Genomic DNA, 26562 nt, shown 5'->3' with positions numbered 1-26562 from the left:
ATGGATACCAGTGAAGTGAAGAAGATGGAGCCCTTGCCGATAGGACGGGATGAAGAATTAAACGATTTTCTGGTCGGGGAACTGGAATGTCCCGTGTGCTGGGAAGTCATTTTTCCGCCGATCAAGATGTGCTGCCAGGGCCATTTAATTTGCACTGGCTGCCGCGAGAAGATAAATAGTAAATGCCCCGTCTGCCGGGAGCACATGACCGACATCCGTAACCTTGCCATGGAGCATGTGGCCGAGAACCTGCAATTTCCTTGTAAGTACTCGGCTATGGGCTGCCGGGCTCGCCTTACGTACGCGGAGAAGATCAAGGAAGATCACGAGAAGAACTGCGAGTGGCAACCCTCCTGCTGCCCCTTCTCGCAGACCACGTGCAACTGGCAGGTCCGATGAGGGATGTGCCCCAGCACCAGGCAGAGGCACACAAGGAAGAGGACGACGAACAGGGACCACCGGAACTTTGCTCATCCCAAGCATCTGATATTGGTGATCTTTAAAAATGAATGGCAGATTAAATACAATTTTACAAGGATGCAAAAAAGTTCTGGGCATAAGCGAAAAGAAAGCAAAGGTGTAATGAGAAAGTTTGTACTCCAAAGAGGTCCTGTAAATTATGTATGCTGATTAAATCGTATAACTCATATTACGCAGCAGCTATGAGTTTTATAATAATAATTCGTATAATTTATAAGCTAAGTAATTGGTATCTAATGGTCGAGGTGGTAGACAATAGTTTTCCTTCTTTTTTCATATTTAAATTCATTGTTTTCCCAGCCAAACATTTAGCTTTAACATTTTCCAAATGAGCATGGTAATGGGTATTTGATAGTCGAAGCGATTCTTCTTGTTTCGAATTTAAATTCATATTTTTCCCAGCCAAACATTTTTTCTTTAAATATGAAAAGCCTTGTAAAAAGCAATAAATTAGTTAAAGCTGTGACATGGGATATTCTACAATTTGTTCCGGTTAATTCCGTTGTACGGAGGGACAGATATATCTGTGTGAAAAAAGGACCAAGCGCACAGCACCGCAGAGCAGAGCAGAAGTACCGCATTCGATTTTGGGGGCTGAATGCTGGAATTGGAATCGGAATCTGAATTAGAATGGCTCCCTCCTGACTTGGGGGGCGTGCACAAATATTAATCATTCCACCGCAAAAAGCTGGCAGTAAACAGTAAACACCAAACGGCGATGGGAAAAACAGAGCCTGGACCAAAAATAATAGGAGACTGAGCCACTGGGCACTGGACCAACATTTACCTTGGCTTGCCAAAAATAAATCCTGAGAAAAAGAAAACAGTTTACAAATGGCAGCCATGTCGCAGGTATTAATACATTTTGCCAACAGGCTGTCCTTATTTATAGAAACGAGCATCGAAGAGGGTTTCGTTTTTTGTTTTTTGATTTTGGGCTCTGGTCTCTGGGTTCAGGACCACCGCTGAGCTGGGCCAATTTATATTTCCTGAGAAACACGAGCCCTGATTGACAGTCCGGCTAAGCGTTTGGGCAACCTGTGCTCCCTGGATCCTGGCGGGCATCCTGATTGCTCAATTAATATCTATCGGTGCTCCATTCCCTTCGATTCGAATTTGCTACCTCAGTCTACCGGTTTACCAGATGAATTTGAATTATTAAACGGGAGCCCCGAAATCCAAATGAAACCTAATCACTGATTGGGTTGTGGAATGTCCTTTTGCCTCCCAAGACTGGTATTTGCATAGGAATCCTGTCCCTTGGGCTTGTGTTTGAATCAATCGCAGGGCAACTCAGCTAATTAACTGGCTAAGTGAGTGGTTTCTTCTGCCTTTCTGCAGATTGCCTTTCAGCCGGGCTTCTCTCCTTTGTTTCTCTGCGGAGCTTGACTCGATTTATGTATTTAGCGCTATCGCCCGCAACCAAAAAAAGGAAGGAAAGTAAAAGGAAAGAAAACGTAGAGCTCAGAGCTGAGAACTCACAACTCAGAAGATTGCTCATTTCAACGTAATTCGAGTTTACAGCAACAAAAGGCTCGTAAAATATTGCAGCAAGAACAATAACAACAACAACAGCAAGGAGCCAAGTTAAATAAAAAGTTTTCGGCGTTAAGAAGGAATTTCGAGCGAAAGCCAAAAAGGATTTGGGGGCCAAGTCAATAAACCGAAAGGTCGAGGATGTTTGAGCCGCTGTTTTGTCTGGCGAAGCCATCGCTTGGTTTTAACCTGGTCCTCCTGCTATTGACTTGGGTCCCAGGACTCCCTCCTCTTCGTCTCCCCCTCTTGAGAAGCCTAATTACTTGCCAGCGTAAATATATAAAATTAACTGCCTAATGATATTTATTCAGAGAGCGCAATGTAAATGCCATATCATTATCCTTGAAGCGCTGGAGTCGGACACCTTTAAACCTTTTCCAGTAGCCAGTGGCCAGTGGGCAGGATACAGTATACAGGATACTGGACCCAGGGCCAGATGTGCACTCCATTAGGCCAGCTTTTACCCGCCTTTCACAGCCGGCAGCAAAAATTTAATATCCATTTGTGTGCTGCGGAAAATCCAAAGCATTTGCCATAATTATCTCGCTTTTCCTGTTCCTGTGCGAGTGCGAGTGCGTGTCCCTAAGCCGGCTGCTGTCCTGTGCCAGGACCCGTGTGTCTTGTGGCTCCTAATGCTGATTGTGATGCTGAGCATACGCCGGAGGAGGGCGCAGCTGTCACGCCCCCACGCAGTTGGGACACAACACAACACAGCACAACATCCGCAACTGAATCCCGGGATACGAATGCTCATCCCCTGCTGCCCTAGGACCGGGACTAGGACAAGGACAAGGATAAGGACCAGGACCAGTGGGATATTCTGCCGGCTGGAGCCTAATTATGGTCGCGTACTTTGGGTAGTTATTCCCCGGTTAAAAACCTTTTGCTCTGAGGGACGCGAATTCTTAAGTAGTCCTTGTAAAATGACCAATATTAAGTCCAATATTTATAACCTTTTTACTAGCCATATTCATCATTGTTTTGAGAACCGCGAATTCTTTAGCAACCTTTGCCACCAATCTTTGTAAAATTATCAATATTAAGTCCATTACTTTTAACTTTTATATTTAATATCATTACTTTTAAACTTTAAAAACACTTTTTTAAAATCACTCACTCCAAAAACACTATTTACATCATAAATCTGACAGCCGCGGATTCTAAAGCTACTTTTCCAACCATTCTTTAGCCACATTACTCATTGATCTGAGGGACGCGAATTCTTAAGTTGTCCTTATTAAATTACTTATATTAAGTCCTTTACTGTTTCACTTAACTGGAGGCCGATTAAAGACCTTTTTACCAGCCATTTTCCTTATTGTTTTGATAACCGTGAATTCTTTAGCAATCTTGGCAACCAGTCTTTGTAAAATCATCAATTAAGTCCATAACTTTTAACATTTTACTTAATTTCATTTGTACAGAAATTACTCAATATTAAGTACAGAAATTGTTTCTTTTGAAATATCATCACCTTATTACCTTTATTATTTACCTTTGGCAGTTAATTTCTAGTAGTAACTGGAACTCATGGCCCTCCTTTCCCTTGCCATTTCCCCTTTGCTGACCTGTGGACAGACGTTGTCAATCGTTTGACATGACTCATGACCAAAACTTTTGTGCCAGCGCAGGAATCAATTTACCAGTGGCAAACTCCGGGAGCCTCGTTTATTACGGGTTTGTCCTCGGACCGAAAACAAAGGGAACTTAAGACAACAGGAGCGTGTTTCGATGGGTGAGGTTGGGGTGATTGGGAGGGAATGGAAAGGAACCCCCAAGCAAACGTTCTCGGTAATAAATGGCCTTTGATCGCGGGAACGAGCAGCTGAAATGGGCGATTAATTCATTATTCAGCCGCATTCGCCGGCATGCTCATTATGCATTCACAGTGTAGCTGTTGCGTCTGTTTTTAGTGGATTCACTGGCATTACTCGTTCCATATCTTTATCTGAAATCCGTATCTGTATCAGCAGTAATTTTCGGCTGCCTGGATTGCATTAACGCCACGGCAATCACTCCATAAAGTTCGAAAAACAACAACTGAGCCATGGAGCCAATGCAAATACAATAATTAAAATTAATTAAAGTCCAAAGTAAATAAATAAAAGTGGAGCGTGGAGTGCTGGAAAATAACCAGACCAAGCCAACTCCCCCCTTTTCAATCTGCCCAACGCTTCTGGCCACTTTAATTAATGTTGCAGCATTATTTATATGCCCGGCAAAGTTTGTCTTTCGCGAGTGAAGCCCCCGAAAGAGTCAAATTGAATTAATCAATTTAGGCAAACGTTCGGCCAAGTTTTCTTTTTGGGGCCACCGATCAGCATTTGAGCTCCCTGGGAATGCGGTCCGCCGGAAGATTTACAGATGGGAAACTTTTGGGAGAAATGCGTCTGCAGTTAATTTAGTCCACCAAGGTCGATTGCCTCTCGTTTCAGGAGGGGGTCCCAAAATAAAGTTTGCAACCTGCACAACCTGTTGAGGATCCGCCGCAGTTGCCAAAAAAACCACTCAACCGGCAGCTCGGGTTTCACTTTTCGGCTCCTCCAGTGGCGGAATGATTTATAATTTTGGGTCGCCAGGCAAACAAACAGCGGCAAAGTCTTTAAATAATGAGCTAAAGGTGTAACATCGGAAGGAACAAAGGACGAGAAGGCGACGCAGTCACATCACCGGCGGCGGTGCGCTAATTAAGTTGACAAATGTGGCCTTTCGTTCGCCTCTTCCGCTTTCCGTCGGCGGCACTGATTCCGGAGTTCCCCGGGGAGACATGCAAATTATTCAGCCAGGCTCCCAGTGTTACTCCCACTGATTGCCAAACGTTGTAGGGGCTCAATCATCTCGCTTTGCCCCGGAATGTATGCTACGCAGGGTAACAGAGCTGAAGATTTGTACTTTTTCCAGACAGAACCTATCAGCATCTTAATGGAATTGGATGAAAAAATATTTAAAAAAAATTTATAAGAAATAGGGTCATTTCTACCTTATTTCATATCAATAAAAAGCCGATATGATTTATGTCATAATGTATGATTTAAACATATTAACATGATATTTTATCATATCATAGAAAATACCAAATGTAGTATTTTTGAACAAATAATGTAAAATAAGATAAACGTAATCTTTATTCATATCAAAATGATATGAATAACTTGATCTTAAAAAATAGCCGATATTGTTATTACGTATTATATGGGCAGCCCCTAGCCAGGTTTCTTGAAGGTTTTATAGTAGGGGAGAGTGGGGTAATTTCGTCAGCATTTTTTCAAAGCTATTTTTTATCCATCTTAAGGCACGGTTTCATATTTCTATTTTTATTCTTGAATGCGGTTAGCACCAAGCTTTAAAATGTGGCATTCCCCTATTTTTTACCTTGGTGATTTATAAAAAATTAAAAAGTAAAACCCATATACTGGGGCAATCTCGCCACATAGGGGGGTAAAATCGCCACACCATTGGGGCAATTTCGTCACCTGAAAAATGTAGGGAACTTTACGCCTGTAAGTATGCTACACTGATCAAACGTACCATTTTTGTTGACGTCCTATATTTGTTGCTGCTGCCGGTAGTCTGTTCGTTAGCCAGCTCGTCAAATAAAAAAATATGTATTTATATTAGGTGCGAATTTACCCTAAGCATAGGGTGGCGAAATTTCCCCAGACAGTACTTTTTTTAGAAATAATTATTTTTCTTCCGAAATTAGGCGCGAAGTTAAAAGTCACTAACGCAGAAATGCACTGTGTATTATATAAAAAATCGTGTATCTTGTTCCTTTTGAATTGTGGCATACAGAAAAAATTTCGTCGAGAACTAAATGTAGCTTTTGAACTGTTAAAACACATTTAATATTATAGCTTAATTATCTTGGCCTTCTGTGCAAAAGAAATGCATTGGTTGTGTCATGCCGTCTTGAGGGACTAAAACAAAAAAAATTATATATTTTTAAGACTTATGGATTCCGAGATATTGCAGGTGACGAAATTGCCCCTGTGACGAAATTACCCCACTCTCCCCTATTTATTTATATAGTATGTTTTAAGATTGTAGTTTTTTTCCATTGACATTAAAACAGTTTGTCCCGCAAAGTTAACCGACTTTCATAGCCACTTAGTTATCATCACTGTCATATAATAATGTTTTACGTCCACCAAGGCATTTCCGCAAGGGGTCATAACAGAATGATTCGGCGTAAATAAACTTCCCATTTAGTGAGTGATGATATTTCTAAATAATTAATTTAGTATTTTATTAGCAAATTCATTTCAAAATGCAATAAATAACTTGATTTTGAAAAAAATCTTTAACTAACCCGATCTTTTGCCAAATTTAGGTTCGTTTTAGCTTTAAAAATATCAACAAGTCCCATGGCAACATGTTGCCTGTGGCGGCTGTGGTGAATTGCGCTGTTCTTGGTCCTTTGGCAGCATGTTGCGGTCGCTCGGCGCCGGCTGTGTTGTGGGTCACGGAAAAAAGCAAGCGGCTCCGATGGCCGTCAGTGCTTCGCGAAGATTGCGAGGCGCGACACACGACGCGGACGCGAAATCTGTGCCACGGCGAACTCCACATCGCTGGCGTTTCCTGTCCTGACCCCGATTTTTTGTTGCGTGAATTTAGACAAAGTGCGAGTGCGATTCTAGGGATCAGTGGCGAAACCCCTTCGGCCTCACGATTGACGCCTTTAACCGCTTCCTCCGCCAGTCGCTGCCGCTGGCCAAGGAGGCAGCGATCCCTCCGGCAAATGGCAGCCAAGAGATCTCCAACGGGGTCACCCTAAGCTCCGATCTCTTCAACTACAGCGGCCTGGAACTGGATCTCGGCCTGGATCCGCTGGATCCACTGGATCCGCTGGACAGCCCTACCACCCTGGCGCCCATCGTGCGGAACAGGAGCGTGGTGCGCGTCTCAGCGGATGTGCCCATCTGGGTGGTGCCCTGCTACTCGGCCATCCTCCTCTGCGCCGTCGTTGGCAATCTGCTGGTGGTGCTGACCCTCGTCCAGAATCGTCGCATGCGCACCATCACCAACGTTTTCCTGCTCAATCTGGCCATCTCGGACATCCTGCTCGGGGTCTTCTGCATGCCGGTGACCCTAGTGGGCACCCTCCTCCGTCATTTCATCTTCGGCGAGCTGCTCTGCAAGCTCATACAGTTTGCACAGGGTAAGTAAGTGGTTAGGGTCATCATCATCAGTAGGCCAATCCAGTCCATTCATGTCCGGCCCGTGTCCAAATTAAAAGGTGCTTACCCAGCTCACAATTCCGACTCCATTCCGACTCCATTCCGACCATTAGTAATCCCGAATGGCGCCCAACCATTACGACCTCGAGCGGATTCGCCAGCAGATCGTGCTGGCCAACATCCAGGAGCTCATCCAGAAGATGACGCGTCGCTGCTTCAACGCGTGCATCGCTCTTCCCGGCCTGGAGTTGCGCTCCACGGAACGCGACTGCCTGTCCAGCTGCATGGATCGGTTCATGGACTCGGTTCAGGTGGTCTCGTGCCAGTATTTCAGGCGCCGGCGCCGCCAGCAGCAGCTCCGTTTGAACCGCTTGGCTAGTGAATCCTCCGCATCCAGTGCTTCCAAGTGAGGGTTGATTTCCCACAGAGGAATATGTAGACCGATTGCAGATAGCCTGATGTGCTGTGTCTAACCCCCAGATCTACGGTTTCCAACTGGAACCCAAAAGGGTTAAGGTCACTTGACCTCCCCCCTCAAAAAAATGTCATTTCCGAAGTGGAAAGGCAGAAAGTGGATTTACTGCTGGCCTGGCGCCGCCAATAATGTCTTCCTGTTTGGTCCTTAACAAATCCTAGTAGAAAATAATAAAGATTAACTTCTTTGGTAGTTCCTTCCAGGAAGCGAAAGCCTCTAATCACACCCAAAAAAAAAAATCACAAGTGTTAATTCTCTAAGCGTTGTATTAAAAATATGGTAGATGTAGTATACAAAAGTGGTATTAGACTAATACTAGATAATACAAATTATATACCCAGTAGTATTAATTTCATATAAATTATTATAAATTTAATATTTTGTAGTTTCATTTGAAGTGTATTCATTTAATACTCATCTAATTGATGCAAATTTGACACTCAATAGTGTAGATTTTATGTAACAATAGTTTCGTTTTTATGACTATTTTTTTTGGGTGTAAACTAAATTTAATAGTCAAACTTTAAGGGGGGGGGGGTGACATATTTCCCCATAAGTTTTAGATGACCATACTAAGTATTTTAGATTGTGCGCTTATGCACATCGCTTTTCCGCTCAACAGAACGATATAGTGTGTGTGTGTTTTCCATCGATTTTACGCACAATTTCCGCGCTTATTTATGGCTTAAATCATATTTCGTTGGCAAGAACACACTACTCGTATATCGTATATCTCATCTCCGCATCCGCTTGTCAATGGCCGTCCGTATTTTATGTTGGCCGCCCGCATCTGCGTAACGACAGTCGGAGCTCTGGGATCCTCAAGGGTTCAAAAGATTAAAAAGGCCCACGCACACACTTGCACACCCGCACAACCAACGGGAAGCTCTTTAAAATCATTTTAACTCAATGACTGTACCCCAAAAAGTAAACCCAAACCCCAATCTCAAGTGGAGGCCTTGAGAAGTCCAGTCAGCTGGGAAAACATGCTCGCCAGACATTAATTTGTGTCTCCATAGACGATAGACGATGATGATGTCGGTGGGATGGCTACCATCTCAACAGATAGTTCACCCATCTGTGATACATTTCGCCCGGGGGCGTGATTCCGGGTTCTGTAAGAGGTTATGCCCCTGACACCTGTCAGAAATGCTCATCAGCATACCTTCTACTGCTTTTGGGCAGTTTCAGGAGTAAATTGTAGAGGGCTCAAGACATTAATTTGCTTATTTAATCAGAGTGCATGTTAAAGGACATTCTAATTATTCGCTCATCAACGGAGAGAGGTTCCCCTTACTAATCCTAGATGATCCCCATCCCCAACCCCATCCCCATTTCCATTGCAAATTACTCGGGGAGTCGGAAGCTGCAACATGTACTCAACATTCTGGCCAATTTCCATATGCACACAGCGTCATAATCGATCCTGAGCTGCCGGAGCACTCAAGTTGGCAGCCTAAGCAGCCTGGAATTGCTTTTAACCATCGCAATATTGCGAAAATCATTCCGCTATGCAACGTCACGTCGCGTTTTGCTTGTAGTCTTGCTCCTAGCTCCTTGCTTCTTGCTCCTTCGTCCTTGTAGTCCTCCTCCTCCTTCTCCTTCTCCTGCACTTTCATGACTTGTTTCCTGTTTCCTGCGCCGCTTTAGACGCGCGCTGCTAATGTTGTTTGTCTTGCTGCAAGTTTGTTTTCGGGGCTGCCGGATCCTGGATCCCCGTATCCATCCATCTTGGCCGCCCCCGCACTAACTTATTAACAACATAATAACAATGGCGGGCAAACAACTTGAGCGAGCGAGCACACACATGCCAATTTGTTGAGCAAGCACTCGACTTTCGGGGGGAGCAAGATTAGAAAGCAGGACGACCCCAATTCTTTGGCCAAGGAGCTACGCACATCCCTTGGCCATCTGTTGCACTGTTGGCTCGGTCGACTTGGTCGTAAATCTGCAAAATGTCATCGCTGTGTGCCACCAATTTATGGCCATCATCACGTCAGGGTGCAGCGATGTCCTGCAACGTCCTTATGGTCTCCTAGCCACCACCAACGTGAAGGAGGCGTGACCACGCCCTTTGATTTATGGTCGTAATTATGCATTTGTGGTCGGTCGGTCGGTCGGTCGGTTGGTCGGTGGCAATTCCTCGATTCCGCCTCATCTGCCTGGGAGGAATAACACAGGTAATGCCCATTATTTATGCCAAGCAAAATCGAAGCATAAGCTTCTGTAAATCCATTAACATACATATTTCAGGGAAAACCATGGCAGAATAAAAAGAAAAATATTTGCAAATTTGTAAATGAAAATTGAAAAATGTCAAGTGAATTTTCAATGCAAATTTAATTACACAGATTTTTCTAATGAATTTTTAAAGGTAAATGGGAATATTAATATCAAGCTTTTAGAATAAAAAGTATAAAATGAAAAATTTTGTAAATGAAAAATGTCATATAAATTTTTTTTAAATTTAATTCCACAGATATTTCTACTGAAGTTTTAAAAATATACATATCATACTATTCCAAGTGATGAGTCACCAGCATTACATTTTGAATTTTTAATGAGTGCAGGAAGTCTCTCTAAAAATATATCTTGTAATAAAAAAGACAAGGGTTCTTTAAACAGGGAATTTCTGTTCGATAAAGGTCGATAAATTGGCAGCCGAGAATCTATGGATTCATTCGTTTTATTTTATTACGGAAAGCGAAGGACGAATTCCTTCAGAGGGCTCGACCTGGCTGCACTTGTTGCCCCTTGCCCCTTTCCCCTCCTTCAAACTCGGTGGCCTTGAACCCTGACCTGTGGACGGACCTCCCATTGGGCCAAAGTCCAGTGCGTCCAAGTCGCTGACAGCTCAGCAAATTAATGATTAATTGAATTTTCCCTCAGTCGCCTTAGCCGGTACTTTGTTTTTGTGCTGCTTAGGATGTTGGGTCCTTTGTTTTTATACATTTTATATATATATTTTGTTTTTCGTTTTCTTGGCAACACAAATCAGCACCACGTCAACGTAATCATTAATTAGCAGAGATGGGAATGTGAAGTACCTACATATACTTGTATATAAATGTCTCAAAATCTTTTTGGCCGCAATGCAATTCTTGTGACTCTTGTCAAGGGGCTAAGGCAGCAGTAATGAGCAAATTTATGCCAGCACACACAACTTGGAAAGTATTAAGGGGGCCAAATGGCATAAGTGGAAAAGCGAATTGAAATAAAAACTAACCACGCTGCTCTTGAGTCGCAACTTTTTATGTGGGCGGTGGTTGGAGGGGGTTGTTATGTTATTTACGCTATTTTTTCTTAACAACCACGCCCACCGCCCACTCTGTTTGGCTCCAAAGTTTGCACAGAAGAATGTGCAAAGAAACGGACTTATTTGACTGGGTCGCAATTACTCGAACTTATGTGTGTGCTCTCTTTGCTCCCATGTCGAGTTGTTTTCCCCCTTTTAATGAGAGTTAACTGGGCGAAAACTCGAAACTCCGGGGCAACCAATGAATATGAATATGAATGTGGATGTGGCTGTGGCACTCAACTTAATCCTACTCAATCATAATGAAGCCCCGGCATTCATGAGTCTGCAATTGTCCTCTGTTTGTCCAACCAACATTCACAACTTTGTGAGGACCATCCTTTCAGAGTTCCCCGTATCTGAATGTGGAAATCGACACTTTATTGCCGCACAGAAATTGTTGTCGAAACGAAATAATGGCAAGTTATGACACTCACAGTTACACAAAATTGACATGGCTATTGATTTTCAATTATATAAATATTGGCAACGAAGGAAAAAAAGCCTCTGCTCTGTGTGCTTCTGTGTACCGTGGCAAAAAAGCATTAAAACATTGTTTCCATCATCGGCAATCTGTGTTTTCCAGCTCTCAATTTGCATACACCTGCCATGAAGGGGCAAATGTGAAGTGCAAAATGGAAATGGGTTCCCATTAAACCACATGATTCCTCTGAAGCCTGTCTCATTGATTTTAATGAGTGCCTCAACTATCAAATACCCATTACCATATCAGCCAAATGAGTGTGAGAGAGATGAAGATATGCAGGCAGTCGCTTGAAGTGCCGCCACCTAGCGGAGAATGCATTATTTGCTTATTTTACAAAGCCAAAGAAAATTGGTTCCTGTTACATACTTTCCAACGAATACAATATACCCTTTAACACTACGAGTGAATGGGCATAAAAACCTTATGTATTTGTCAAGATCATAATCAAAGCTGTCGTCCATTAAATGGATTGTGGAAAATGGGAGAAAAAAATCCATTAAAAACTGAGCAAATTAAAACGATATTTAATGCCAGCATTTTGCGTGTGAGTATTATTTGCGTGGGGAAATGAAATATACTTTTGAGCTGAATTAATGAGTCGGGGAGAAAGGTGGGTGGGTTTCGCGGCGTCTTAAGGACACAAGGCACAAAGGGAATACAAATGAAAGGTGATTTTTCAGCTTCTTTTCGCCTTTGAGGGTTTTCAGGAGCACCGCAAGGGCAAGAACAACCACAAAGTGCGGTTGACAGGGTATAATGTGAAATTAACATGGCTTATATGCAACTCAGAGTGGATTGCATCGAAGTCAGCCACACACACACCCACACTTAGCTCACATTTCACCTGTCCACCGTTTGTTGCGGCGGGTCAGCCCGTTATGGCACCATTTTTAGTTCACCTTTAGTCACCTGTTTTCCTTGGAGCCAATTTATTTTGCAATTTATCGCGGGGTGAAAAAAATAATATAAAAATGTGACGGCGAAAGGCATTTCAAAGTGGAGGAGCAAAAGATTGAAAAAACACCGCCATGGCAACAATTACGGAGTGTTTAAAGTAGCCGCGTCGTCGTCTTAGGAGGAAAGTCACGCCGTCAACCTCTACTTTGCCCAGCGATGCAAATCTCTTTGCTTTCGGAAGGCACAAGCACAAAAGCTTGTTTATAGTTGGCATCAGCAGAAAAAAAGGCCCAGGATGGGTCGCAAATTGAATAGGTACAAGCGAGGGTTCGAGGTCACCAAACCCCTAGAACATTCTTAGAACATTGTAACTTTTGCCTTTAAATAGTCTTATTTTCAAAGTCAGCATAATAGCTCTGATGCTCCTTTGAATAGAGTGCAAAAGGGTAAATCGGGGTCACCAAACCATATTACTTGTCATAGTTTAATTAGGCAAATCAACAGGATTAGTTGTTGGTATTGGTTTAATTTTAATACAAATATAATACAAAATTGGCATCAACAATGATAACAGAATAAGTCAAAGAATTTATCAAAAATAGAATCTAGGTCACCAAACCATATAGTTAGTTTAATTATTCAAGCCAACTGAAGGATTAATTATTAGTATTAGTTCAGTTTATATACAGATATAATACAAAAATGGCATTAGCAAAGATTATCACAGATTATATAGAGTGGAATCTGGGTCACCAAGCACTATCCTTAGAAATTCTTAATGTCCAGCAGACTTAAGGTTCGTAAACCGTACAAATTTAACGGCGTAATTTTCTCATCAATTTGGGAAGTTCTGTGAACTTTTCACCGGCACACGGTGAACGCGTAATGCATTATTCAAATGTTATGGCTTTTCCAGGCCAAGGGAAAATCTAAGTTCAAGAGTTTAACGTCGAGTTGCGACAGCCACTTGAAGTGCAACTGCTGCAGCTCCTTGGTGATGCAGTGCAGCGACAATTTGACAGTCACATAAACAGGTCACCTCGCCAACAATGGGGCAGCACCTGTGTCCATACCCCTTCCACCTTGCATACCAAATGGAGTTTTCAAGTGAATCTTTAATGCCTCTCTCTATTCGGTACCCTAAAAGCAGCCCCATAAAACTCGGTTTACTGCAGTTTCTCGATAAATTTGCTTCTTTAAACCAATCATCCGGAAAATATGCAACAGCTTTCTGTTAGTTCTAGTTTTCCAATTAAAATCCAAAGCTATAGAGTTACCAAAAAAAAAAGAGAAACCCCCCTCTAATACGATCTGCCAATAGCTGTGTAGGACATTTTAATTTGTTGTGTTTTACAATTTTCCCCCTTACAAATTCATGTCGATTGGGGTTTTCACTTGAGTCTATGGCCCCTTTTTTATGAGAAATACATATATGTATGGGCAGGGGCCCACAGGCGGAAAAGTTGCTCTTCGTTGGCCATAACTTTACGTATCAAAACGGGGAAAACAATGCGTTCCGATTTTTTTATATAATTTCACAAGCGCAAGAAGGGGCGAAATCAAAAGGAAGATGGCCGGAAAAATAACAATAAGCGGCAAATCGACCATCTGATACTCCCTATAGGGATATACATCCATCTTTTTGTCAGGCAGGAGGAGTAGAGGGTAGGTTGGAGTTCATACATATACGAAGAACCATCGCGATTTACTTGTGCTTTTTCAATCTTTCCTTTCGGTCGACAGGCCAAACTTTTGGCCCAACCGTCGTTTTTTATTGTTGTCTCAAATTTGGAATTATTTTTATTGAGGACTCGAGTCCTGGCACGCACACACGCACATTTCGCCCGATTCGAGTCCATAAAAATCCACTTTCAGTTATGTTATGTCTGGCCGTTGTGCAACAGTAACTGGAAATGGCAAAGATGGACTTATGTATTGTCATTGAGTTGCGAATGGAGCGCTAAATCAAAAACAACGACCAGAGGGCAATCGCTGGGAATTGGATTGGGATTGGATATGGTTTTTTCGGTAGGTAGGTAGGTCGTTGGGTTGTCCTGTCAGCTGCGTGGGGAAATTGAAAATGGGCCATGTTTGCATGCCCCGCTTAAAGTCATTTCCAATTTGATAACCATAATTTATGAGGCTCATTTCTATTGCAATTTTCGAAATTTTCGCATATAAATTACATTAAAAATTTACGTCAAGCGTGCAAAATAAATATATATTGCGTATATCTGGTGAATCTACTTACATATCCGCATTAAAATAGTGCGCTAGTTGGACTCCAAATATTTGCGTAGAAAATTAAAAGCATTTAAATGGGACCAGCGCCTCCGAGGTTAACCGTAATAGTTTGCCAGCCAATAGGATTAGGGAAGAGGGTTCCGAAAACTTTTCCATCCACCCTCGCAGCCGAAACGCGGGGCCAGCAATTAGTTGCTGCCACATCACGCTCTGCGGTCTCCACACTATTTGCATTAAATTACACTCATTAAACAGGCGATATACTAATAATGCCGTCGAGTGTCGAGGTTCCGGGATTATAGTTTTAAATCGGATCCGAGCAAAAGGAAGTTGGACTGCCAACTAGTTTCCACTTTCCTTTCAGCTTTCAGCCTGATCTGATGAATCTGTTTTGGAGGTGGCAGTACTTTTAATTGGTACTCAACTTTCTCCTTTGACCTCAGAACTCACAACTTGGGCGTAAATTACAGGCCAAATAAGCGACTTTGAGGGGAGGTCCTGGAGTCCTGGACCTGGCATCCTTGGCCACCTCAAAAGCTAAAGAGACTGTTCACAAGACCGCACTCGACGACTGCGTTTATTTACCTGGCCTTTGCAGTCGAGCAGTGCACAGGGAGAAAAAAATACTAGATCCGGTAGCTACACACAAAAAATGGATATGCGCATGGTAAATTTATGGTATTGCATACGCATAACGGTTTTACCGCAATCTCTGCCTTGGAGTGGGATCTCATTACATTTCGAGCATATCGAATTGAGGTGCCTGCATATCAAGTCAAAATGAATATGACATAACACCAAATCGATCATCGTTTCATATCAAGTTATGTTTGGGTGCACTAACATCAAATATCCAATCATTTAACTTGTTTTTAATCAGATGTAGACTAAGTACTGACAAACTGTAAGAATCAATCCACTAAATCTATAGTATAGGTTATTGCTAGGATATCACTGAAATCAGTTCCATATAAAAAACGATTACCTACATCAGCATTACCTAGTTAGTTATCGAGGTGTCGCAAAGTATACTACAATATATTTGTAAGCCTAAAGTCGCTTTATACTTTTAGCCACTTTTCCAAAGGTTTTTCAAAACACTAGTTGATTTTTTTCTGTGCATGTGAATGCAGGCCAATTGCCCGTGGCAGGTGGCTTCCCAGAAATGGAAGCCTGTCGAAACTGCAGCTTGTTCTCCTGGGCAGCAGGGGCCAGTTATACTTTTGCGGTTGTTAGCTTAATTTAATGTAACTTTTAGCATGGCCAAATAGAGTTGAAAGGTGGGGAGGAGAACCTGGGGAAGATCGAAAGGCAAATAACCACAGAGCTTAGAGAAACTTGGCCTTTGCAGGCTGCCAGGATACCTGACCACTGCACTACGCACTGCACAATTAGAAGCTATGAAAAGTTAAAAAGTTCATTTTATGGAGCGTGAAAAGCCAGAATGGTTCACACTGACCTTTTCACCTCAACACCCAACCCCAATACCATTTCACTTCAGGTATTTCTCCTCCTTTTTTTTGAGAATTTAACGTAGCCAAAAGCCGTAGGCGACAATAAACAGATGGAATATGAGGTCATTTTAATTGCAGTCCAGAAAAACGAAGGTAAAACTCTGGCAGCCCCAAGCTCTGGATTCCCAAGCCACAAAACAGACCGAACGAAATTATGAATCCATCCTCTCTGTGGCAGAATGTGAATGTGCAACAAAGGAACTAGAATGTTAGATTTTCCGTTTAAGAGCCCGGCTCTTTCATTTGATTTCCCACAATTTGCAGCATACATAAAGTTATAACCACACGAGGATATTTTCTGCATGGCAAAACCATTTCAAGTTTGTCACTCGAACACGCACCCAAGTGCACGATGCGAGTTGGGGATTTGGGTATTCGGGCATTCGGGGGGGCGGAAATGGAAATGAAAATGGTGGGTGGAGGTGGCCAAGCCACCAGGGGAAACGGCAACCCGGCTCATTGTCATTTTCCGACCCGAGTTGGCTTTGAGCACCTGAATGTGGACACAGGCTCCATTCGAGATGACTGCTCGTCAATTTGTCAGAAATGTCTGTTTGCATTTTTTGAACTTGAAATTGGTCGAAACATTAGTGGAACATCATCAGTTCTGTTTCAGCCATTCCTTGTTTCTCTTTGAGATATTTTAAATGATTAAATATGGCGAGTATTTACTTAATGAATAATAATAGGAATATGTATAAAAATAATTGTCTAAAAGTATACAGTAAATTTTGAATAATCGTCTTTCTAAATGAATTCATTTTTCTTTTGGTTTGAAAATATATTGTGGCATAATTTTTGCCGCCAGCTATGAAATTTAGTAACAAAATTGGAATTTAACAATTTAAAATGAAGCACCGTTTTTATAAAAGGTTGTCAATTTTTTGCCACCGTTTTTATTTTTTTCCTGGCCGATCTGTCATGTTTTTGAAATAGGTCGTTGACAGCACTGTTTGTCAGATAAGAAATGCATATTAAATCATTTTATTCTACCACTCAGCAGGGTCCCCAGGAGCTTAGCTTGTTTTATGACTGCGACAAAATAATCCTCAGCCCGGCAAAATATGAAAAGTAAAACAGGTTTCAAGGGGCGATTATCAGAGGATATCGTCGAGATGTCCCAGACTTAGCCGGGCATTATGTGGGGCATGTGGAGGAAAAAAACAAGAAATTGGCCCAAGTCAAAGTTCTCGATGTTGTCCGTTGTTTGCGTTCAATCAGCGATTCTATTTACGACGACTGCCAGTCGACACAGTTTTCCGCTTAGCCATTTCCAATGCCATTTTCACCATTTTCACCCCTCAGACGACACAAACACACACCTCCAAAAGTCCGTGGGCGTACGAGTATTTGCGTTTCATTCATTTTCATTGTTGTTTCCCACGTTGCGGTCCGGCATTGGCATCGGCATCTATTTTCAGCATTTCCATAAAATTTACATTTTTGCTGCGGACTCGAAATCACTGAGCCATGGCTCGTGGTCTACGGTCTACACTCCGTTTTCCCAGGGTAAAGGGTGCGTTTGGAGGAGCTAAATTTAATTTTGTTAATGAGCTTGCCCGTTCCGTTACGTTCCGTTTCATCATCCCGCCAATGAGGCCAGCCACATTCTCTATGTGAAACCCAAACCCAAACTCAAACCCGAAAACCAAAAACTCAACCCGTTTTTTGAGCTACGCCCCCACCCGGAATCCACTTACCAAGTTATGCGAATGTATATATGTTTCGGCCTTTATTGCACTGTTGATGCCGACCAGGATTAGGCTGGGGATTGGGATTGTGGATTGTGGATTGGGGATTGCGATTGTGATGGCGATTAGAACGACGATAGCCCAACTTGGGGGACTTTGATTAAATGCGGCACCATTGCTATCATAGCGCCATCCTAAAAATCCAAAAACACAAAAAAAAAATAGAAAACAACTTGGAGCTGACAAAGACATTAACATTTTAATTGTTCCGGGAACGCAATGGAGTACGATGGACCGAGGCGGAACAATTGCCAATGAGTGCTCGAATAAAACTTTATGGGGGAAGTGAAGGGCGGCCCGGAAATGGCCATTAATATCGGAGCCATAAAAGTCGAAACTTTACGAAGGGTGGCAAATGGCAAATAGCAAATGGCCGGAGTAGATTAGCTATATTTTTGATTTTGCCAAGAGATTGACTCAAGTAATTTCATTCCACAAAGTTGATTATGATTTTAGTCTGGTGAATAAATAGGTATTGTCTAAACCTAATTAAGCTATTAGATTTCTTAGATGAAAAACAGTTTTGTTAAAAATTATGAAAACAATAGGGCATCAGTTAGTGATATATATATTATTCTTATCATCGAATTGATTACCTCGACTATCAGATACCCGTTAATCAGATATATGCCAGCGGTAAAACGACTGCTTGCACTGCTTGCATGCGTGCCACCTGTATTACTCATAACTTTTAAAAGAATGGTCCGATTACAACATTTTAAATTCTTAAATAATTTATTTTTAATTTTTTTTTTATTTTTATTTTGGAATATTTAGGAATGATAATATTTCCATTCTATTGTTTCTCTCTTCTAAATAAAAGTATTAAACTTCTTTACAGCTGCCTCTGTGGCCGTTTCCTCGTGGACACTGGTGGCCATATCCTGCGAACGCTACTACGCCATCTGCCATCCGTTGAGGTCGCGCACCTGGCAGACGATCAACCATGCCAACAAGATCATCGCCATCATTTGGCTGGGCAGTCTGGTGTGCATGACGCCGATAGCCGCCTTCAGCCAGCTAATGCCGACCAGTAGACCAGGTGAGTGAGGTTTGTGATCCTGTTCCAGATCCTGGAGATTTATTTGGGATTTCCCATCCTTCAGGACTGCGCAAGTGCCGCGAACAGTGGCCGGCGGACAGCCTCAACTACGAGCGGGCCTACAATCTGTTCCTGGACTTGGCCCTTCTGGTGCTGCCCCTGCTGGCCCTGAGCTTCACCTACCTGTTCATCACACGCACCTTGTACGTGAGCATGCGCAACGAGCGGGCCATGAACTTTGGCAGCAGTGGCCCGGAGGTTACCTCCACCTCCGCCCCGGTTCCCGGCAGCCAGCGACGCTCCAACGGAAGCCACTGCCAGTCTCTGGACACCATTGTGCCCCACCAGCAGCAGCAGCAGCAGCACTACTACTACGGTAAGCAGTTTCTTTTTCCCGTGGGAGGCGCCATTCGAGATTAGTTCCAACTACTGAGTTTACCCCATACCCAACCGAAAAAACCCCTGAAATGCGTCACAGGGCCATGTTTGCCACGCACGAAGAGGTTCCCGAGTGTCAAGGACTCCAGCTTAAATCGCGGAAGTGAATTGGATGGTTGGTTGATAAGAATGGGAGCCTAAAGCCTGAAGTTCCCCCTCCCCCACCCCCTAAAGGCAATTGCAAACGAAGGCTCCCGGCGTTTCCACATTCATTTGCATTCGCATCGACGGCTTTAAGAGCACTCCCCGTGGCTAGAATGGCCACCCATCCTGCTGTACTTAACTCAGCGAATGCGAATGCTGCGAATAATCCCCAGATTATGGACGCAAAAATTCCAGGCCCCAGGCAAGAAGCTGGAGCAAATCAATTCTCCTAATTCGCCTTTAATGCTGACTTAAAGTACGCTGCTCCTAAAATATATATTCCGAAAATCTGCAATGCCTGCCGCAAATATAGAACAGTCCCTGTGGAGAGAGAGCCTCAGCCTCCCTTCCCTGAATTCCTTGACGTGACGTGTTTGATAAATGCACACACCCGCCAAAAGCCAAGTCATCCGTAGAATCCCCGTGGAAATCACCAGCAGACTTTCTTTCATCTCGCCAAAAATGTATGAGAAGCTCTTCTTGTCTTTGCTTCAATTAAATTTTTGGTTCGAGGCACTAGTAGGCTCCTCCTCGAAGATGGTAGATGGTAGGACGACAGTCCCGAAGCGACTCATTTACATGAAAGGGTTTCGTGCTAAGTCCTTCAAGGGAAATGGCAAGTGCGCATTAGCATAGGACTCCACTTAGAACACGGAATTATCACAGCACTTGAGGGGCGGAGGTAGAGGTCATCGAGTGATTCATTTCCTGGTTTCCTGGTGACCTCCGCACTATCTGGATCCATGGACCATGGGACTGTCGCCTGCTGCTACTGCTGCTGCCAAAAAAAGGTCAATTTAAGTGCCGTAAATTATGCACGAGACGAGCATTTAAGCGCTCGTTAAAGGCCGTTATCCCAGGCCACTCCTGGCCTAGAATTTCTCCACTGGAAACTGAGAAACTGAGGCACTCATTTTCACACATACTCGTGCGCTGCTGTGTGACAATAAATTTGATTAAATTTTTAAACTTTTGCCCCTCGTTTACGGCCATCGCCTGACATTACCCTGTCATAAATTGCCAGCCCGAAGAGGTACTGTGTGTTTGTGTGTGTTGGCCGGGTCACAGGCTAAACATTTTCATCGGAATTGCCATATTATTAGTAGCTCAAAATGCCCCCCATCATCTCCGTTCTATGAACTCGCTTGTTATCATCCGCAAACTGCGCTTTTAATGGCAATTTAAATTACGCTCAACTTAACTATTTTGGAAACCGCAAGCGGCAATAAAACTGCCAAAGGCTGGGTTATAGTTCACATTAGTTCCATTAGCACTAAAGCAACTTAAATATTACCCAAAGCCATTGATAATTTTATCTCCTACATAATCTTCAAAAATATACCAAATTTTAATGAAAATTTAAACATTTTAAATTTTAAAATGTAATCTGGAACTGACATACTAAAAACAAATTTTGATATTAGATACTTTTAAGATACTGGAAAAAGGCCTAGGCATTGAATAACAAAAATACTTGATATTCTAGTATTTTATTTCTTTCAAAAAAAAATTTTTTATTTATTTATTTATTTATTGTCAGGTAAAAAGAAAATTATAAATTGCCTATAACCTTGGTGTTTAATAGTAGCTATAGCTGCTGTGTCATTAAGCTACGTTTGTTCAACAAAAAAATTAAAAATATTACCCAAGGTCATTGGTAAATTTAGCTCCTTTTAACATAATCTTCAAAAATATACTAAAATTTGTATGAACATTTTAAAATGCGAAAAGGGTTGATACGGTGGGATTTAAATATTCTGGATAGGTATACTAAAAAAAAGTCGATACTAGATACTTTTAAGATAATTTGATAACAAAAATTCTAGACATTATAGTATTTTATTTCCTTCAAAAACAATACTGAATAACTCCTTATGAACTTATCCTCATTGCGTTGATCGTCTCTCCAAACGCAACCATATGCCACGTTTGCTGGCGGTAAGGAATGTTAGTGGGGACACCTCTACCTCCACCTGATCCTGGTCCCGATCCGCCAGCAGGACGCAGTGATCCTGCAGGAGGGTGGCAAGAGCAGCCTTCGTTTGGAGAAGGCCAAGACGCATTCCTGGACACATTCGGGCTCCAGCGCCGAAGCCCAAAAATCGACAGCCCATTTGTGGCTGTTGCAAGAAGCGCTCGGGACGAAACTGCTTGGGTTCGGGCCACATATCGGGGTCACTAAAAGGAATAAAGAACATTACCGGAAAGCTCTAAAATTCGGAGGAGATAACCCACAGATGAATGGCCTGGACGGGCAGCACCAGGACCGTTCCCACATCCACCTGAAGTGCAGATTCAGTTTCAGATTCACAACCTGATTTTTGGGCCGGCAGTCTAAAGGATTTGGTGCATCGCTTCTGCAGAGCCTGCATGGCCGGGTGAAGACGCAGTGCCTCGAGCAGCGCTGCCTCAGCGTAGCGAAGTTGACTCAAGGCGGCTGTGTCCATCAACTGGCCATCGTGTCGCTGGGCAACCTCATCCAATTCTTGATGCAGGCGTCGCTGAACCTCCTCGTTGCGGGCCAATTCGTAAAGGACGAAGGCGAGTAACATGGCCGAGGTTTCGTAGCCTTCGAGGAGCAGGGTGGTGGCATGCCCCGCCAGCTCGTCCTTAGTTAAAGTCCTCTTGCTCTCCGCCAGCCATTGGAGCAGGTTGTCGCCGCCACTCCTTCCGGCCACCAAATCCCTGAACCATCTCTGCATTTGCAGGGGTACATAGCTGTAAGGGGATGATGGATTAAGGATGGCAGATTGAGAGTTTTATAAAAATATCGATATTTTCGATATATTCACAATATTGTTTAGATAAATCAAACATATTTCTTTTGATTATGTTTATAAGACTTTAGAAAAACATAAATGTTTCCGATAAGAATTGATGTTTGAAAAATATCGGAAATATCGATATTTTTGATATTTTCACAATACGGTTTCAATAAATCTAAAAAAGTCTTTTGATTATGTTTATCAGATGTCAGAAAAACATTCATATTTCCGATAAGAAATCATGTTTGAAAATGATCGAAATAATCGATATTTTCGATATTATTACAATATTGTTTCGATAAATCAAAATATTTTTTTTGATAATGTTTATCAGACGTCAGAAAAACATCCATGTTTCCGATAAGAAAAAATGTTTGAAAAATATCGATGAAGTAGATATTATTCAAGCTCCACTTCTTGACCCACCGATGGCCTATGATCCAACCCAGACGGGGTGAGTGCAACAGTGACACGGTCTCCAGCCAACTCCATTTGGAGCTTGGCTGAAAGAGCGGGGCCAACCACTGCAGCCAGCGATTTGGGCACTCCTCTTCCCGATCCAAGCAGTGAGCATCCAGACCAAAGACCACGGAGGCCACCACCTGCAGCGTGAAGCGGGTGGCCAGATCCTTGGCCTCAAAGCCCTCAAGCTTAAGGGGTATTTGAGCCCTTAGCAACTGGCAGGCACTGACCACATGTGGCAAAGTCTGACGCAGTCGGCTGGGCGTGAAGAGGGCCACCAGGTCGGCTCTTAAGATGCGCCAGCGATCGCCACTGGCGATGAAGGGATTGTGGCTAGCGAGGACATCGCGGCGAGGGTCGACATGGACAGCATTCTCTGCACAGTCCACAAAGTGGCTGCCCACTAGGATGTGACGCAGTAGCTCCTGGTCGCGCACCAGAATGGCGGGTTCGTTGAACAGGCGATAGAAGGCCACGTATTTCAGGCCGGGATTCTGACTACAAAAGATAGGTTAAAGTTCAATCATCCAGAACTCCTACTTACCTGTATATCTGCTCGTAAACCTGGCCATAGGAACGGCGGGCCAAGGCAAAGTCCAGCATATTCCCAACCAGCGGCCAGCCGAAAGGTCCCTTCAGTCCGCGACTTCGCCAGTGGTTGCCCTGCCAGAGGAGAGTGGCCAACGCAATAAGGCACAGGAGGCACAGCAGTGGCAGCCACATCGAGATGGGAGCCCTTTGGATGCTGGTGGACACAATCCCACTTCCCACGACTTCCATCGGGCATTTGCCAGTGAGTTGATCACCTCAAACCTGCAGAGAACCGAGAGCCGCTTTGGTGTTGCGTGATTCCATGATTACGGCTCATTAGCCTCGTGACGGCGGTTTGTTTGTATGTATCAATCAATCAATCAACCGACTTGTACTCCACTTGAATGTTTCAATCACGCAAGATTAGAGACTAGTGAGGGGCGTAGTTAAATGAAAGCATTAGGGTGGTCCACATGTACTAAAATAAAATTGAAATAAATAAATTATAAAGCGGGCTACAATGCTTATCACTCATACGCACTGTTGCCTAAGTAAGATCAAAAAGTTTTTTTAACCCAGATGGCGTATGTTTTAACCATTCATCTGATTTTTTGCGCTTCCCTTTTAAATCCAATTATTTCAACTAAATTTATAATTTGACAGAATGATCCCACCTTTTTCCACCAAGTTCTCACTGTCATACGTGTCGTATGAGTAATTTTAAAGATAACTTAAGGTAGAAAATAATATTCTACTTTTTGGAACAATTTTGAAAATGTATTATCGAATAAAACGGGCCTAATTGTTATTTTCATATATATAAATATTTGTTTATTAATTTTAAGCGATGAACTAAGTTATTATTGTGAAACGTGTCGTATGGGCAATTTTTAAGGCAACTTAAGGTAGAAAATAATATTCTACTTTTTGGACAAATTTTGGAAATGTATTATCGAATAGAACGAGACTACTTTATTTTTTTTAATTTTTTTAATAATAATAATAAAAATCGGGAAAAAAATATTTAAATCGGCCTATAGTCTTACAGCACTTTTCCAACTTACCCCTTTGTTTTTTCCCCTTTTTTCACAGCGGACTACACCCACTGCGGCAGCAAGCGAAGGCTGATCGGCGGAGGAGCAGTGGGAGGAGGAGGTCCCTGCGAAGGACGAAGGCATCTGTACTGCATGCGCAGTGCCTCTGTGAAGTCGGTGCGTCATCAGCAGATAAACGGAGGAGGCGGAGCTGGAGCCGTGACCGTATCCGCAACTGGAAGCGGATGCGGAAGCGGAACCGGAAACCCAGACTGCTGCAGTCGCGTCCACCGGATGCGCCACCAGCAGGGTGGCTACATAAGCGACAATGAATCGCGAAGGAAGTCGCTGTCGCAACCCAGTCTGCGGATCACAGAGGCGGGACTGCGAAGGTGAGTTAACCAACTGAAGCCGAGAAACGAAATAGCCAAGTCCGCTTTGGATTGCAGGTCCAACGAAAGCAAGAGTCTGGAGAGCAAGAAGCGGGTGGTCAAGATGCTGTTCGTCCTGGTGCTGGAGTTCTTCATCTGCTGGACGCCGCTGTACGTGATCAACACGATGACCATGCTGCTCGGGCCGGCGGTGTACGAGTATGTGGACTACACGGCCATCAGCTTCCTCCAGCTGCTGGCCTACTCGTCCAGCTGCTGCAATCCCATCACCTACTGCTTCATGAACGCCAGCTTCCGACGGGCCTTCGTGGACACCTTCAAGGGGATGCGGGTGTGCGATCGCCTCTGCGCCCCCTGCTGCTTCTGGCGGCGGCGGGCCAAGAACGAGACGAATCTCTCGGTGGCCGGCAACTCGATTGCGCTGGCCAACTCGGTCATGTCCAGCCACACGATCCTCGAGAGCCCGCGACTCTGAGCCAGCCGACGGCGTCAGCAGATGGCGGAGACGGAATCGCTTTAGTGGGCTGGAGGGGACTACGAATGCGGATCGAGTGCAGCAATTTGTGATGATGCAATGTAACTGCAATAGAAACTGTGGTTGTCAACGATTCTGCCGCGTTCTGAATGTGTGTGGATGTGGATGGGGAACCCCATCCCCCTGAAATGCTCTTAATATAATACCAATTAGTGTTTTAATATGTGTGTGTTTTAAGAGTGGTCAGCTATTGGACTTTAACCTCGCGTTTTAGGTTTCTACAATTCTGAGTGCAAAATTGAATTCACATCACATGCAATGGATACAAATTTACATAGACATAAAGAATATACCTGTCGAATAAAAAGGGTTCATGGCTTCACAGTTTATAGATTTTTCATTCAATTTATTTATTATTTAATATTTATTTATTATATAAATAGTTTATAGATTTTTCATTTCAGCTATTTATTATTAAGTATTTATTTTTTACATAAGTAGATATAAGTCTATATTTATAATATTTATTCATTTAAATAGCTATTTATTGTAGATCCTACAAAAATATGTTTTCGTAACTAGCAGGTATTTTTATTTACAATTTTACACTTTGAAGACTTTTATTTTTGTTAAATTAAATTTTAGTTGCCTTCAAATTAATTCTTTCTTTTAAGTTCTCCTTATAGAGGTGGTATACCCCCAATGTAGAAATTCCGCTGATCACAGCGGAAGGTTTCAGCGAATCAAGAAGCATTTGAGAGCAGGCTGATTTTACAGGGTAGTCGGGGTCTCTCAACGGGATTCCTCTTATTCAAAAAAGGTTGTCAGACGGAGCTTATGGAGTGCCAGCCACTCCGAGGTCCAAAAATAAACTATAAGATACCCGTAGCCAAAAATCCAATTTTAAGTAGATGGAATGTAGCTGAAAAACTGGGAAATGTGTTGGATTTTTTGGCATACAAAATAAATAGTAGATATATTATATATACAATCAAACGTTTCACTTTAGCTCCCCCACACACTTCAACGAACTTTGGCAATTGCAATTATTATTATGATATTTATAGATGTATGAATCTCTGTGTTTTTATGTAAATAAGATGAAATCGAATCAAATAAAATCAAATAAAGCGACATTTAAATTCGGGTTCATTCGACAAAGTGTTGTATACTTTTTGGCAACCGAACTTCAAATCTTCATATCATCACTTTTACTGTTTTTGGAGCACCCGAAAAAAGGCTAATTGATTGCCTGCCAGTTTGGCTTCACCTCGGCATTAACTCCTGAGCCTGAGCCAGGATTTTGGCACAAGAGTGCAGGGTTTTCCAGGGGAGGAGGAGGAGATGCAAATCGCCCACATTGTTGACCATTTCCTGCTAATGAGTTGGCCCATTAATTTCGCTGCTGCATGCGATGGTCTGG

At 42.9% G+C, this 26562-nt stretch overlaps 3 protein-coding genes across 3 annotated transcripts; 2 read left to right on the top strand and 1 right to left on the bottom strand.

The window, feature by feature from the left end:
• On the top strand, nucleotides 1-25591 carry CCKLR-17D1 (Cholecystokinin-like receptor at 17D1). Its single transcript, XM_044396135.2, has 6 exons — nucleotides 1-390; nucleotides 6631-7174; nucleotides 18698-18898; nucleotides 18963-19274; nucleotides 24331-24664; nucleotides 24722-25591. Exons 1-6 carry the CDS (start codon nucleotides 1-3, stop codon nucleotides 25137-25139), a joined length of 2199 nt encoding a protein of 732 aa, XP_044252070.1. The 3' UTR covers nucleotides 25140-25591.
• Nucleotides 7208-7718, top strand: LOC108067341 (mitochondrial import inner membrane translocase subunit Tim13). Its single transcript, XM_017156314.3, has one exon. It carries the CDS (start codon nucleotides 7316-7318, stop codon nucleotides 7601-7603), a length of 288 nt encoding a protein of 95 aa, XP_017011803.1. The 5' UTR covers nucleotides 7208-7315; the 3' UTR covers nucleotides 7604-7718.
• On the bottom strand, nucleotides 21314-23479 carry Cyp308a1 (Cytochrome P450 308a1). The gene is made up of 4 exons (XM_017156312.3): nucleotides 23252-23479; nucleotides 22672-23205; nucleotides 21716-22198; nucleotides 21314-21658 (listed from the first exon to the last, which is right to left on the bottom strand). The coding sequence occupies exons 1-4, from the start codon at nucleotides 23428-23430 to the stop codon at nucleotides 21367-21369; spliced, it is 1488 nt and encodes a 495-aa protein (XP_017011801.2). The 5' UTR covers nucleotides 23431-23479; the 3' UTR covers nucleotides 21314-21366.
• Nucleotides 25592-26562: the final 971 nt, after the last annotated feature.

Source organism: Drosophila takahashii, chromosome X (genome assembly GCF_030179915.1).
Source record: "Drosophila takahashii strain IR98-3 E-12201 chromosome X, DtakHiC1v2, whole genome shotgun sequence".
Lineage (NCBI taxonomy): Eukaryota > Metazoa > Arthropoda > Insecta > Diptera > Drosophilidae > Drosophila > Drosophila takahashii.
This window is presented reverse-complemented; position numbering and strand designations above follow the sequence as displayed.

Coding starts and splice junctions, on each gene's coding strand:
- LOC108067341 (XM_017156314.3), top strand. CDS start 7,316: ATGGCGCCCAACCATTACGACCTCGAGCGGATTCGCCAGCAGATCGTG.
- CCKLR-17D1 (XM_044396135.2), top strand. CDS start 1: ATGGATACCAGTGAAGTGAAGAAGATGGAGCCCTTGCCGATAGGACGG. Junction 18,899..18,962: donor AATGCCGACCAGTAGACCAG/GTGAGTGAGGTT, acceptor CCCATCCTTCAG/GACTGCGCAAGTGCCGCGAA. Junction 19,275..24,330: donor GCAGCAGCACTACTACTACG/GTAAGCAGTTTC, acceptor CTTTTTTCACAG/CGGACTACACCCACTGCGGC.
- Cyp308a1 (XM_017156312.3), bottom strand. CDS start 23,430: ATGTGGCTGCCACTGCTGTGCCTCCTGTGCCTTATTGCGTTGGCCACT. Junction 23,206..23,251: donor GTTTACGAGCAGATATACAG/GTAAGTAGGAGT, acceptor TATCTTTTGTAG/TCAGAATCCCGGCCTGAAAT. Junction 21,659..21,715: donor CCCGTCCAGGCCATTCATCT/GTGGGTTATCTC, acceptor TATTCCTTTTAG/TGACCCCGATATGTGGCCCG.